This window comes from Sphaerodactylus townsendi, linkage group LG07, assembly GCF_021028975.2.
Source record: "Sphaerodactylus townsendi isolate TG3544 linkage group LG07, MPM_Stown_v2.3, whole genome shotgun sequence".
In the NCBI taxonomy this organism is placed as follows: domain Eukaryota; kingdom Metazoa; phylum Chordata; class Lepidosauria; order Squamata; family Sphaerodactylidae; genus Sphaerodactylus; species Sphaerodactylus townsendi.
The window spans coordinates 50,179,543-50,195,345 of NC_059431.1; the positions used below are offsets into that span (position 1 = coordinate 50,179,543).

Sequence of the window (15,803 nt, forward strand, 5' to 3'; positions counted from 1 at the left end):
CTAGAACACGGCCATACAGCCCGGAAACCACACAGCACCCCATTTTACTGCACAGTTTTATTTTAATCAGTTCACTATTAGCAGCTAAATTTATTATCTCAGAGAATTACCTCAGTTTTCTCTGTCTCTCTTGGTAGCTTTTGACAAAACGGTATAATGGGTCATTTACATGCTCCTTACTTTATTTCTCCACAGATCCCTCTTTCCCCTTTCTCTGATCACATATGGTGCATCAGCTTTTCTTTAATCATTGTTTAAAGAGGCAATATTTCAGTCACAGATACAGAGAGTGTGCAGTGCCAACACATTGTTAGCATAGTGGGGTACCATTACAACCACCTTCATGGTACCAACCTGATTCCAACAGTGATATCCACTGTGGTGCCCATGGCATTTCAGTTCACTCTTCCATTGATATTAGCAGCATCCGCAATACAATCAGCATTGACTTGACCTTCTGTTGTTGCCCTAGGCCTTCAGCCTATGTACCACATTTATTTATTTACTACACAAACTGCCCACGTTCCATGCTTCTGGCTTTTTTCCCTTTGGGAGAGTTTCAAATGCTGGTTATAAGGAATTGAGTGGAAAGGTACATGTCCCTTCCATAAGAACAGGTGTAGTGGTATGGTGTTCTCCTTCAGGAGAGGACATTTGAGTGCTGATATTTAGTCAAACTGTAGAACTTTCTGGTATCACTTCTGAATCTGTTCAGAACCCATATGTAGATGACCACACAGAGAACATCAATCACAGTTAAGTAATCAGCATGTCCTCCAGTTTTGGTACCTACTACTTTTTCATAATTTTTTTCATGTCTTTAGATAGCCACAAAGAGGAGCCATCTCTACTCTTGGTTCTAAAGTGGGGAGGAGAACTGACACCTGCAGGCAGAGTTCAAGCAGAAGAACTAGGAAGAGCATTCAGGTGCATGTACCCAGGTGGACAAGGTATCTTATTTCCTTTAAAAGAAAGAGAGTGAACGACTTTCTAAAAAAGAAGAACCGCAGAGTGTAAAGGTGTTTTGTTCTTCCTTTGGTAGGAGACTATGCTGGATTTCCTGGGTGTGGTTTACTGAGACTACATAGTACCTATCGACACGATCTCAAAATATACGCCTCTGATGAAGGAAGAGTTCAAATGACTGCAGCAGCTTTTGCAAAGGTAATATGATAAATTATCTTTTAAACAAAGAAATGGAAAACAATAAAATATATTCAAAAGCGAAAAACTTGGTGTAATTTGAGACTTTGTTAAAGTGTCCTTCGGAGTTTTGGGGTAGTTTGGATTTTTGTTAAAGTTGTCCTTAAGATATGAGGAATAGCAGTTTTGTGGCATTACATTTTATATGCCAGTTCGGTCATATGAGCATCATTCAGTTTCTCATCACTTGATTATGTAATATTTTAGCCCTTCTCCCAAGCTATATTGAATGCACATACAATCATATTACATTGTACACTTGATTCTTATTTATATTTCATTGAGGAATTTTCATGTTACATTCAGCAGATGTGCAGTTGAACGTGTAATTGAAATCCAGGTTGATTTGTAAAGTGAACATGTATTGACTTTTCTTACAAACAGGTGTACATATGTGCATACAGATTGTATGAATGTTCGCTGTAGCAATATTCACAGTCAGTATGACCACTAGTAGAATTTTCTGCTTAATGTCATATATTATTCAAAACAGTAAAAATTGTGTAACTTTAGACAATTCAAATAATAATTCAGTATATATGTTCTGAAGTCTACACTTAAAAAAACCAACCCTCCGTATATACCCACAGAATCCTGTTGGGCAGATCTAAAACTTGCTGCATTGGATCCTGGTCAAAATATTTGATTTCTTAAAATACAAGCAGTTTGTAGTATTTCATTGCTACTGTGCCTAAAGTACCTTTAAAGGTATTGGAAGTTTACAGGCAGAACTTATCATAAAAAGTGATTTAAAGACTCGTTTGTTACTTTTTCATCTATAGCACACTAATTTTATTCTTTCCAGGGACTGCTTGCATTGGAAGGAGAACTCACTCCTATCCTTGTACAGATGGTTAAAAGTGCTAATATATGACCAGATTATTCTACTTTCGATGACAGTGATAGTGGATTCTTCTTGTGAGTTAGCCGCCGCTCGTGTGAAGAGCCACGACTTCATGAAATACTCCAGAGAGATAGAGACTTTACTTCTGAAGACTATGAAAAGGTTAGAAGATTGCAAGAATAATATATAATGGTCCAGATGCAAAGGGGGGTTTCTAAATTTCTTTTTGAAAGTTGATGATATACATGTGTTACTTCTTAATATACAGCAGCAGTTATATGTATTGAAGCATGTCTACAAGCAAATGGGAACAAAACAAATTACAGTAAGCGAAGATCTGGAGAGGTTAATGTATAGTTCATTATTTAAAGGTATATTTGGAAACTGAACTTTTATATGGGTTTCAATTTATGGTTTGAAGGCATAATATAGTTTGTAGAAACTTTAATTGGCCCAAATTGAAGCTATGGTTACATGTCAGGAAGTGAATGAGGAAACTTGAGTACAGAAGGAAAAGGGAATGTACAAACCTTAGAGCTGGCTGTTCTGTCTGAGCCAAGTCACTGTGTCAAAAATAGTATATAGTTGTTAAACTATTGGGGGTTAAGTGAGTAATATATTTATGAGACTCAAATGATATGTTAATATTCTGCTTGTGTTCAGTGAGCAGTCTTGAATAAAAACACAATATTAGGCGACTATCAGGTTTTTAAAAGGATTTTTTTTGTCTCATACTTCAGCTTGCGCCACCTGGCAACTTTTCTCTGATAAAATCAATGCAAGAGATAAAAAATCCTGTTAAGACATGTGACAAGGTATATTCCTTGATTCAGAGCTTGACTTCTCAGATCAGACAACGGATGGAAGATCCTAAGTCTGCAGGTACACTTTTTAGTTTAAGTACAATGTAACTTTAATACTGATCACAAGTACTTACATCATCACTCATTAATCATGTAACATGGTCATTTATGATTTGAGACAGTTTAAGGGTTTTGAGTCGATAACATTCAAGCCAGCAATACTGAGCTACTATAAACTGTGTTTCTGAATTAACTGTTTAACTGTTAAGCTTTAGAACACAGTGTTTCCTTATGAGAAAAGTGCTTGAAATTAGGATTAAATAGTTAATAGAAATATATATTTACTGCAGATTGTTTTTTCAGCATTTGTAGGGCAGATGCAGAAGGACATTTTAGGCATGTCCACAGGTTCTTTTCCTTGGAATTGGAGATTCTAATAACCTATAAAACCTGTAAAATGTTCCCTGTTTTCAGTTAGGTTTGCAATGTGGCATGAAGAACATTTCAAGAAACTCAGGTTCAAGTTTTTCTTGTGAATCAGAGAACTTTAAGAGAGTTGACACTAGTTTTTCCAATCTCTAGTATTTCATCATTTATGCAGCGTGCTGTGCTTATTCCTGAGACTTCCTTGTAGCCAAGATATGCACACTGTTTTTATTGAATCATATTTGGGTTCCTTGCATTTGATTCATTTACCATGCATTCACACAGTTACAGAGGCCCAATTAATCTCAGGGCTTGGGGGAAGGAGGGGATTCGGCTTTCTCCCCTTTGCCTTTTTCCCAAGCTGAAACAGATCCTAGAGAGAGTCATTTGCTCCATTTTTGGAGTGTAGGCCATGCACACATAGCTCCAAAATGGGGCAAATAATTTCCCCTTCCGCCCATCTTTCTGTGGTCCTGAGCTGAATTGGTCCTCTGCAGTCCTTTAAAAATCAGTTCCCAATAGCTGCTGTGTGGTTGCCGTGAAGCTGAGTCAAGGACAGGGAAACCTGACCCAACTCGGTATAAAACATAATGTGTAGTTTAGCCTTTAGTGTGGCAAAGTGAATGGCTTTTATCACAGAATTCAGCAGATGATTATGTATGTAGAGATCAGGCTAGTGCAGGGGTAGGGAACCTGCGGCTCTCCAGATGTTCAGGAACTACAATTCCCATCAGCCTCTGTCAGCATAATGGTATGATAGATCCATGGATTCTGAGTGACTGCATGTGACCAGAGTTCTTTTTTGCTTGAAACCCTGCCCTACACTCTCAAGCCCCTTCTCACCCATTCCTAGGTCAAACCTGTGAAACCATTGATGTTGCCACAGTTGCAGTTGTTTACTAGGCTTGTATTCCTGTTTGTTCTGTAATTAATACCCCAGAGAACCCAAATATTGTCTGGAGAGGAACCTGAGTAAAGTATGATGTAGGTGACAGAATATTAACAAAAAGGCTGGGCACATACTTACAATGAAAAAGTGGATGGTGATTTATTATGAAAAGGAATAAGAATAAACAGAAAAATAAAAAAGGTATTCAAGTAACAAAATTAAGCATGTTCACATTGAATGGCACCAAATCTTAAACAGAAACTGGGAGACTGCTCCTATTTCTCCAGAACATAGATGCCTATGGAAAACTGGAAGTCAAGACATCTGGTTTTGCAGCTTTACATAAATAAAGGTTAAGGATGTTTCCATCTTTGGAGGGCTCTTGACATATAGACAAGGTAGTCCCTTGATATAGTCCCTTAGTGTAACTGACAATAGAAAGGTTAACATGACATTTATTTGAGAAAGAACTTTCGGTGTATGTTGAGAATGATAAAGGAAATTTCATGTTCACAAATTTCTTAGCAAACACTGTTGCAAGTTAGAAAGATATACTGGGGTTATCTGACTAAACCTTTAAAATTCATCTAGCCTGAGAGTGGTTTGAATTTTGCTTCCTGAACTACAGCTTACTTGAATGATGAATTTTGTTACAAAAATATTCTCTTAAGAGAAGCAACAACATGAAAGACAAACATGTGAAAGGGCTTAGATTAAGCATAGAAGTTATCAGAACATATATTTCCTTTAAATCTACTTTATTTAATTTCAGGTTAGTTTGTTAAATTAAGTTTGTTCATTAATTATTCTGTAATAATACATCGTGTTGACCTATTTAGATATTCAGCTTTACCACAGCGAAACCCTGGAGCTCATGTTGCGTAGATGGGCCAAGCTTGAAAAGGACTTTAAAACAAAGAATGGAAAATATGATATTAGTAAAATCCCAGATATCTATGACTGTATAAAATATGATGTCCAGCATAATGTCTCTTTAAAGCTAGAGAATACAATGGAATTGTACAGGCTGTCAAAAGCATTGGCTGATATTGTGATACCACAGGTATGTATTTTGCCAGCTGTTATGCCTCTATAATAATAACCTTGCATGATTAACATAATGTGTGTTATTGACTATTGCTCACTAGATACTGTGATAAATATTAGAATGTTAACTCCTTCAAATCTAGTTTATGCTGGATCCAGCAATCTTTCTGCAAACGATGCTGGCAGATACAGATTTTTTGGTGTGTTCCCTTGTTTCCAACAGTCCCTTACAACCTCCAGAAAGTTGATTCCCAGGACTGTAGAATTCACAAGAATGAAGCCTGGCAGGTCAGGAGATGCAGTAAGGAGGGTAAAGGCCACAAAATTGCCTGTTCTTCTTCTTTCCTCAATGGAGCTTCTATTATAGAAATTAGTAGGGAAGCAATTGTGCCCCCTTCACTTTATTGGTCTTATTCACAGGAATCAACTTTCCAAGGGACATAAGCAATTGTTACAGGCAGGAGAATATGGAAAAATTCATGCTCCTTCTGTTGATGGATGGATAATTCAATGATGGATAATTTAGTCCAACAAATGTTAAAACACACCAGTAATAATCTATATCTATAAATGCAAAATACCACTGACTGACTCACTGACTGACTCATCAAAAGAACTCAAAAATCACCGAACGTAAAAAGTTGAAATTTGGCACACCAGTTCATTATGTGGTTTAGGTGCTCACCAAGAAAGGATTTTTTTTTCAAAATATTCAGTTTTACTCGAGTTATTTCACTTTTACTGTTTTAACTGCTCATCTCTGGCCATCTGCGTGAACATTCTAAGGGCAAACCAGCCCCTCAGTCCACAGACATGCTGCACGAACATTCTAAGGGTGACAGTTAAACACTACCAGCTTCAACAAACAGGCTTCAAAAAGCATGCTGAATGTCACCCTGAAGTTAACAGACAGGTTGTGCAAAAGTACTCCTTCACCCACGCTCACGTTAACAACACCGCTACAGCCAAATACAATCAAAACAGTTTACAAACCACACTGTCACCTTGGACTACTAAACATTTGTCGGGTTTTGCATATGGACATCAGATTGATTACTGTGCAGACAAGCTTACTGCTCTCGACTTCTGATCACCTGTGATTGGTGTCGTGCTTTGAAGTGGCGGGATGAGTCCCCAGGAATGTGCTGCAGTGGTGGTACAGTCTAGCTCCCTGCAGTCCTTCAACCCTACCCTGAACCTCTTCACAGCCTTCTCACTCATCAGCATCCAATGGCAGAACACTTCCTTTCTGCATCCTGAAAATACAACGGCTGCTTCCACATGACATCTTTTGGAGCCCACCAGGTGAAAGAGAGCAATAACACATTGCATTAGAAAAAGACAACTACAGGAAGCTGCTGCAAAATATGCGAAAACAAACCCATCAGTCCACAGACAGGCTGTGAGGAAATATGCTGCATGTCACCCCAAAGTTCACAAACAGGCTGTAAAGAAGTATGTTGAATGTCACCCTGAAATTCATGGAGAGCCTGTGATGTATGCATAGTGAAGCACGGGTGCCCTGCTAGTAAAGTATATATTTTAAAACAAGCAATGAAAAATCAGATTAAAAACCAGCATATTAATATTATCTAACATCATTAAAAGAGAAATAAAACAGTAATTTAAAAGTAGCATATTGATAATATACGACTGTGCAAAAATAGAAAACTTCATGTGTACAACAGAAGAATGGCTTGTGAAGTTGCTGGAATTGGTGGAAATGGCTGAATTTCTTTCACTAGAGAAAAGAACTTATCTGCATTCACTGATATCTGGAAATCTCTGATAAATTTTTTGCATGGCAGAAAAAAATGAATTAATGATTTGTGAATTTGAGAAATGGAAGAACAAGAAAATAGATATAATAGAGAAGTGTCAACCTTATTAGTAAAAAAATAATTAAAAATTAATGTTACAGTTGTAATTAGAGAGCAAATATTTTTGTATTTATATTTGGTGCAAACAAAATTGGGAGACTTCTCTCTCCCCCTGCAATGTAATTGTTACATACTTGTTGTTTTGTTAGTTTTGGGGTTTGTTTGGTTTTTCTTCTTTCCATATGTTTTCAAAATGTTTATAAAAATTATTCCCACTAATAGTATACTACAATAAAAACTTGGTTATCCAGCACTCCTAGGGAGTGGGGAATGCCAGTTATCTCCAGGAATCTAGTGACCAAACCCCACCCTCACTGGGAATACCATTGTGTTGAGCCTCATGTTTGGCAGGACCTTTCCCTAATCCTGCCTCCACCCCCAGAACCTTGGAACTATCCTAAACACCATGACAGAAAGAGACCTGTCTCTTATGGCCTTCTTTGATTTAAGACAGAGGGATCATGCAGAACAAGGTCTTCAAAGGTTGTGTGAGCTGGTGGCCAAATTGATAAAGTAGCCCTTTCAATATTTTTGAAGCACAGTATCTCATGCTGTTTGTTGATAAATTAAATAGGGGAGCATAACTGTAGTCATTGGAACCATAAAATTTTCTCAGTGCTTTGTTTTACTTGCTATTTTAAATTACGTAACTCATGAAAGCTCATACCCTGCCAAATTCTTGCTCTTTTCTACTGCTACAGACTAACATGGCTACCCACTGTGATATAACTTCCCCAAGTTTTCAAACATGTTAAGGATAAAATGAGAAAGGTTGTTAGCGTTTCATTTACATATCTAAACATAATATATAGTGTGTCTGTCGCAGCAATACAGCCTGAGGTCCAAGAAAGGTTTTCCTGTTGCTGATTATGAGAGTAAAAGAGGATGCTCTGGGGTTTTTATCACAAGAACTGGTCAGTGTTACAATGTTGTGATTACTATTCCAGTCAGTCTATGCTTTGTGTACAGTTCCATGGTCCTGAAAAATTAAGAATGTCTGGATCTGACCACTACCAAAATCCAATTTAATGTTCAGCTCTAATGAGCTGGAAAATGGCTCTTGAAACTTGTGATTTAAGTGTTAATGCTTACTTTTGATGTCACGCCTTTGCATACAAGTACAGGTGCTTATGTGTAGAAAGCTGCTCCGTTCTTTGTCATTAAATCAAGTCTCCACTAATACCTGACTAATTCAAGATTGAGTTCTCATTTCATGGCCCTTCCCCATTAGTGATTTTGTTGACTATAACATTGTGCCTCAAACAAATCACTATTAATGTATTATATGTTAAAATTAATTATGTACGCTTCTCTGCTGATCTGAGAAAAGGCAGTATCTGCTACGTGTATTTTATGAGCCTTTAATGCTGCGATCTTGTGAAAAACTTCCTGTAAATCCATGCCCTTATAGTGATTAGAGAACCATAAACTTCTAAATGCTTTGACTTCTTTCATTTGTGAAGTATGTATTGTATACATACAGTTGTATCTTAAAATACTGCTCAGCTAACGAGGCCATGTTCCACTGACAAAAAGGCTTTTCCTATTGATTCAAGGGCTCCTCTGCCAGTAAGGTGTTGTTTGAACCGAGAAACAGGACATCATCTATTTAACATAGTGATGTTTGATTCTTGAATTATGAGTTATCTTAAATTCTCATTGAAATTGTATTTTTCAAGAAAATATGTTTTTCCCATCAAGGAATATGGTATTAGTGATGCTGAGAAACTAGAGATTGCAAAAGGTTACTGCACTCCTCTACTGAGGAAAATCCGGTCTGATCTTCAAAGGACTCAAGATGATGATACTGTAAACAAGCTCCACCCTTTGTAAGTTAAAAAAAAACTTGGAGAAGTTGCCATTGGTAATGACTATATTTTATACTGTTATACTGGTGATGACTGGTATTTTACTGGTAATGACTGATATTTTATACTATATTTTACATGAGGTGTCAGGTGAGCTTCCTTGAGCTTAGTTTGGGCCTGCTTTAAGGAGTTAATTTGGGCTTCATTCAGATTGGGGAAGAAGCTCTGGTTCATTCCAAGGGCCAGTTCTCATTGTATTCCTAATGATGCCATCAACAACATGATGAATAGTCAAGGTTTTCTCTTCACCATCCACATCAAAGACCCCTTCCCTGAGGACCACAATGAGATCTGGCTGCTTTTCTACCCCTTTTGCATGCCACCTTCCTTCCAAGACTGCTGGAGTAACTTTAGGTTTTGAATGCTTAGTGAGTATTGGATGTTTCAGTGATAGGATGTTTCAGAATTGCTAAGAATTGTACTTCTCTGGGGGTTTTGAATCTCTACTTACCAGGGAATGCTCAGAAATACCATAACCCAGACTTGGTGACCTAGGCCTTATTAAATTCAACAGAGTGCATTCCCAAGATTAGCTTATTGTGATATAAACCTCATTCCAATATTTCCATAGTCAACAAGTTAGCTATGTTTTAATTTCTCTTAAACTCTTGGTTTTGGTCACAGGTATTCCAGTGGGGTTATGTCTCCTGAACGTCATGTTCGAACAAGATTGTACTTCACTAGTGAGAGTCATGTCCATTCCTTATTGTCAACTTTACGTTATGGTTCCTTGTGTGATGTAAGTGATTTCCTCTTGGTTGGAAAAAAGCAGTATTCTTAATTGTTTTTAACAATGCTATGACAAACTCAAATTATCACTTCCTGGGGAAATAAGTCCATTCAGGGACGTAGGTATAGATTTGTTATGGGGGGGTTCGGGGGTGGGGCCACACCCCCACCCGCCCCTAGGGCATGGCCATGTCTCCCCAAGCCCTGCCCCTGGCCTAGTGCTTATAAAAGCAGCTCTCCGAGGTCAGGGATGGCAGACTCCCCTGCCCCCCCTGCTCCCTCCCCCTTGCCTCCCTCCCCCCCGGGCAGAGGCATAGAGGGAGAAATGGAGCTCTAGTGCAAAATCTCGAGTTTTGGTAACACATGCACCCCCCAGAGGCAGCCGCTGTGATGCTGGAATCCACCCCCAAACAGCATCACTTCACATCAATGGTGTTTCAAACTAGAGAGCCCAAATTTCTCCTTTTAAATCCACCAACCTTAAAGGGAGAATCTAGGGTCCCTAAGTTAAAAGCAACATTGAAAGTGATGCTGTTTTGGAGTGGATTATCCCCCACCCTGAAACAGCATCACTTCAATGTGGCGTAGTGGTTAAGAGCAGGTGCATTCTAATCTGGAGGAACCGGGTTTGATTCGGTGCTCTGCTGCTTGAGCTGTGGAGGCTTATCTAGGGAATTCAGATTAACCTGTGCACTCCCACACGCGCCAGCTGGGTGACCTTGGGCCAGTCATAGCTTTTCGGAGCTCTCTCAGCCCCACCCACCTCACAGGGTGTTTGTTGGCTGTTGAGGGGAGCAAGGAGACATAGGAGATTGCAAGCCCCTTTGAGTCTCCTACAGGAGAGAAAGGGGGGATATAAATCCAAACTATTCTTCCTCTTCTAAACTGAGGACCTCAGATTCTCCCTTTAAATCTAATGCCGAAGGGGGTGGATTTAAAAGGAGAATCTGGGGAAATTTGGGGGGTGCCTGTTGTCAGGGGTGCAATTGTTAAGCTAGCAGTACCAAACTTTCAGGGTATCTTTAGGAGTCGCTCCTAATGATACCACCCATGTTTGGTGAAGTTTGGTTCAGGCCCTGGTGAAGTTTGGTTATGGACCCTCAACAGTGTAGCCCCCATCTTCTACTAGCTCCCATTGGAAACAATGGAGAATGGGGCACCACCTTTGGGAGTCCATAACTGTGGACCCGCTGAACCAAACCTCACCAAACCAGGGCAGTATCATCAGGAGAGTCCCCCAAACAATCCCTGAAAGTTTGGTGCTGCTAGCCCAAACAATGCGCCCCCTGCAGGCCAAAAACTGCAAAAGCACTAAAATCTTAAAAACCCACAACCGGGTGGGCGGAGCTTCAGACATGAATGGGAGGTTCAAACCCGAGAACCCCCCCTTACCTACGTCCATGAGTCCGTTAAAGTTAATGGTGGGGAGGTTTTGAAGAGCCATGGTAACTGTAGAACAAATATTTAAATAATGATTTTTTAAAAAATTTCTCATTGAGAGCCAGCATGGTATAGTGGTTAACAGCAGGTGAACTCTAATCTGTGATGGAACAAATTGGCTTTACAAAAGGCAAGTCAAAACTGGACCACGCGCTAGTTTTGGCCCATTTCACTGCCAAATATTCGTGTAGACCTTGAAGCAGACTTTATGCTGCCTTTGTTGATTTAAAGGCATCTTTTGATACTGCCCTCAGATCACTCCTTTGGGCCAAGCTTGCTGCTCTTGGAATTGACAATAGATTACTCTTCCTTTTAAGGCAAATGCATACAGGATCCATATTAAATGTATTAAATGTACTCAGGAGGGCCTCCTCACTGACCCCATTGATTCCACCAAAGGGGTCAAGCAAGGCTGTGTGCTGGCCCCTACCCTTTTCAGCCTCTATCTGAGTGATCTTCCCTCAACCCTTGCAGGTCCTGATAACCATGCTCCCAAGTTGTCCTCGCACCATATCCCAATTCTACTCTATGCAGACGATTCCGTCTTGCTCTCCCAATCCAGAATCGGACTGAGACGACTCATGAAGTATTGTCGAAGGCTTTCACGGCAGGAATCATTGGAGTGCTGTGTGGTTTCCGAGCTATATGGCCGTGTTCTAGCAGCATTCTCTCCTGACGTTTCACCTGCATCTGTGACTGACGTGACGCCACAGATGCAGGAGAAACGTCAGGAGAGAATGCTGCTAGAACACGGCCATACAGTCCAGAAACCACACAGCACCCTGACTCATGAAGTGTTTTGTAGAGAACTGTGATGCCAATAGATTAACCATTAACTACAAGAAAAGCAAGATCATAGTTTTTTTCTAGATCCTTGAAGAAATATTACTGGAAAATAAACAACATTCCATTTGAGCAGGTCAATTGTTTTAAATATCTGGGCCTTTTTTCTCACAATCTCTCATGGATCCCCCCTAGCAGCACTTACTCTGTCTTCAAATAGCATTTCTGGAAGACTTTGTTTTGTTTTACAATAGAAGTCATTCCTTTATACTCCAGTGTATTCTGAAACACAGTAATTTTTTTTAATTCTCCATCCTTTGTTGCTTACTGTTTGCTATCTCTTAGATTCTCTCTAAGCTGAGGTGTAAGTGTGGGAGGCATATTCATTCTTGGTAAGCCATCACTAGTTGAAGAAGGGGTAGGGAGCCACATAAAAAGAATGCAGAGAGAAGGAAGGAGTGAGTGTCCTGAAAGTTCCATCAATAACTAAATGCAGCTAGAGCGAAAGATTTTCTGTTGGTCTGTGCTTCCCTCTTTATATATGTGTGACTGTGACTAAGAAAGTATGTGCTAATAAATGAACTGGGATTTCTGCCTTCAGACATCATGATAACCCATCGTTTAGAATCAGCACCCACTAGCAACTCATGGTTTATTGAACATCCTGCAGTCAAACATTGCACAAAACCAGAGTTTAATCAAATGGTGATTTAAAAATGTGGTTTAGTGTTATGTTTAATTGGAGCAATTGTGATATAATTTAAATAATTTAAATTATGATTTCTAAAAAATAAAACTTTTCTAGCACAGGATTATATAATAAAGCATAATATCATGTTAGGATTATGAGCCCTTCGGGGATAGGGTGGTATACTAAATTTAATAAATAATAATAATAATAATAATGATGAATGATCAGTGATGATCAAATTCAGAAGATTCTGTTCTGTTGATTCTAACCTTGTGATGTTCCTTTAATCCAAGGCATCTAAAGATGAACAGTGGAAACGAGCTATGGATTATCTCAATGTTGTCAGTGAACTCAATTACATGACTCAGATTGTTATTATGCTGTATGAGGATCCAAACAAGGTAATAACATAACTAATAAATTATAACGATAATTTATGCTCTGAAATAAAATTTAAATTATTTTATTTAATCTCTTTAGGAGCTTTCATCAGAAGAGCGTTTCCATGTGGAATTACACTTTAGTCCAGGAGCTAAAGGTTGTGAAGAGGATAAAAATTTACCATCAGGCTTTGGCTATAGACCTGCTTCTAGAGAGGTAAACACTTGGAGGAATTATTCTCGTACACATGAAACTACTGTAGGATCTTGCATGTCATTTCACTGCTGTTGATTGCATTATTGGCATAATCTCTGAAGAAACCACCTCACAGTTGTAGAAAGGTATTATGCTAAAGTTTAAATATTGTATTCCATATATTAATATCAATGTAGGAAACAATAGCTGATACAGTGGGGTAGATATTTAGAAATGATTTCTTCAAAATGACTATGAAAATATATTAATTGCAAGATGGCCACCTTTAGCAAATTGGTGCATATCTGAAAAATCCCTGGGCCAAGGAACCTAGATATGGCAACACCCTTGGTGAGCCCCTACAGTAAGTACATCAGCATGATCATCTAAGCTGTACTGTGCATATAGTCAGTGCCAGTTCAGGATGATGGCAACTTTCTTTGTGACAGAGAAGGACACGGCTCAAGTGGCTGAAGAACTTCTGAGACCTTCAAAAGACTTTCTGAATTACAGCTGAAGGGTCCACCAACCCAACTAGTACCATACCACTACCGACTGTTTGTAGATGCATAACATTTCCAGAGTGCTGTTAACTTTAAAAACAAAGAAAATTTTAAAAAGTGAAAATAATTGTACTTATTCTAAAAAATGCAAAACATGGATAGAGTAACCTTAGACCAGGGGTAAGGAACCTGCGGCTCTCCAGATGTTCAGGAACTACAATTCCCATCAGCCCCTACCAGCATGGCCAATTGGCCATGCTGACAGAGGCTGATGGGAATTGTAGTTCCTGAACATCTGGAGAGCCGCAGGTTCCCTACCCCTGCCTTAGACCCTTATGCATTATGTCTTTTGACACACATCTGTGTTCAGCTTTCTAAAATCAGCTTGCAGGAGAATTGTTCAAAATACCTTTGTGTGTAGGGGAGGGATACTGTCATGTTAATCTCTAAGTAAAGGCTGCGTTCTTTCATATTCATAAGAATGCCTTTCCATATATGAGATAAATATTTTTATCACATGGTATATCCCTTTTCTTACAGAATGATGGGTCAAAGAAATCGCTTAGAATTGACAGTGATGAAGAATCACATTCTTCTAAAAGGGATGAAACTGATCGCTCTATAATGATGTTCAAGCCAATGGTGTCAGATCCAATTCATATACACAGAAAGTCACCCCTTCCAAGATCCAGGAAAATTGGATCCGTGGAAGTAAGTCTTGCCATCCTTGGACATATCAATTTTGAAACTAGTTCCAATTTGGGGAGGGGGGATCATTTTCAGCCTTTTTTCCCCCAAACAGCATGGCATAGTAGATAGCAGAGGTTGCATCTTGCAGTCACCTAAACACTTGTATCACTTAGAAATGGAAATATATTAAGTATCAGTAGAGTTTGGAACATGGAGTGAGTCCTAAGCTTACTAACCCATGTTGCTTGTATACAAAGGATGATTATAGATAGCCAGATGGAAAATGTGGAGTAGTTTGTTACTACTGAAATGTGTATAAAGAGAAAAGAAATAGCAAACTATCAGTGCTGACCAATCATCGAGTAGCATTCTGACTCTGCACCCAAATCAGCCCTTTCCACACCTCCTACAAAATACAGGGAAAGAAGCAAAGGAAACAGAGGTCCCTCTACTGTAGAGAAGAGCAAAGCATGTTTAATTGGTGCCCTATAATGACTCTGGATCAGGGTTTGAATCTACCTCTGCAAACTCATATATTTTTGACAGACTGATACACAGGGCATGAAACAGAGAGAGTCTAACCAAATAACCTGCGTAGCTCACTCAGCTGATGGAACTCCCCACTCCAAGTTACAGGAGGAGAATAATGCTTTAAGAAAGGCAGGAGAAGGTGAGGGGGATACAGATTGCTGGGACAGCCACCAGAAAACACACAACTGTACACTCACAGAAGGTATCATTGTCAGCTTTCTAGTAGTTTACTGGATAAAACCACTCATATGGGAAATGTATGAGAAGAATTTAAATCCCATCAAGAAGCTAGGAATAAATAAAGCTCACATTTTGGTGAACTTCGCCCAAACCACAGCAAACCAGGAGGAGTAGCTAGGACTCGAACTCACACCTCACATGCTGAGAGAATTCTTCTATCTACGTACTCAACTGAGCACAAAGATAAAAGATTAGTCATAGGGTGTTTGGAATCCTTCATTGGCCCTGGTGTCAAAACCAGTCTTGTATACCAGGACTGGAGAGACTGTAGGTGTACCACTGTCTATAGCACAGGTTTTGCAGGCCTGAGGTCCCTACATATGGCTAGCAACTGCACAGGTCCAGAAGGAATCACAGGCACAACTGACGCCTGCTCCATTGGATTCGCTCTCTCTTTCTCTGGCTCACTCATTTACCAAGCCATAAAAACCTAGCTGCCCTCTCTTCTACCATCACATCTGTGCACATGCTATCCAGCAGAAATGTAATGGATTTTGCTGACATTTTTCAAATTCACCATGACTTAGAGATACTATGGATAGTTCAGTCTCAGGATGCTATTGGAGTGCTATCTGGTCCTATTTGTATGGCTGACTTTCATTTCATGAGGAAGCAGACAGGCTGCTTGGAAGTGTGCAGCCTATCCCATTTAGCCTTGCC

At 39.3% G+C, this 15,803-nt stretch overlaps 1 protein-coding gene across 1 annotated transcript in view; it reads left to right on the forward strand.

Moving 5' to 3' along the window:
* The window catches only part of PPIP5K2 (diphosphoinositol pentakisphosphate kinase 2), a 76,548-nt gene that overhangs the window by 36,614 nt on the left and 24,131 nt on the right, over window positions 1–15,803 (forward strand). The window contains 10 exon segments of the mRNA XM_048504259.1: window positions 825–950; window positions 1,043–1,164; window positions 2,009–2,209; window positions 2,788–2,929; window positions 5,005–5,228; window positions 8,794–8,921; window positions 9,585–9,699; window positions 12,897–13,004; window positions 13,084–13,200; window positions 14,223–14,393. Of these exon segments, the coding sequence (XP_048360216.1) occupies window positions 825–950; window positions 1,043–1,164; window positions 2,009–2,209; window positions 2,788–2,929; window positions 5,005–5,228; window positions 8,794–8,921; window positions 9,585–9,699; window positions 12,897–13,004; window positions 13,084–13,200; window positions 14,223–14,393 (1,454 nt within the window).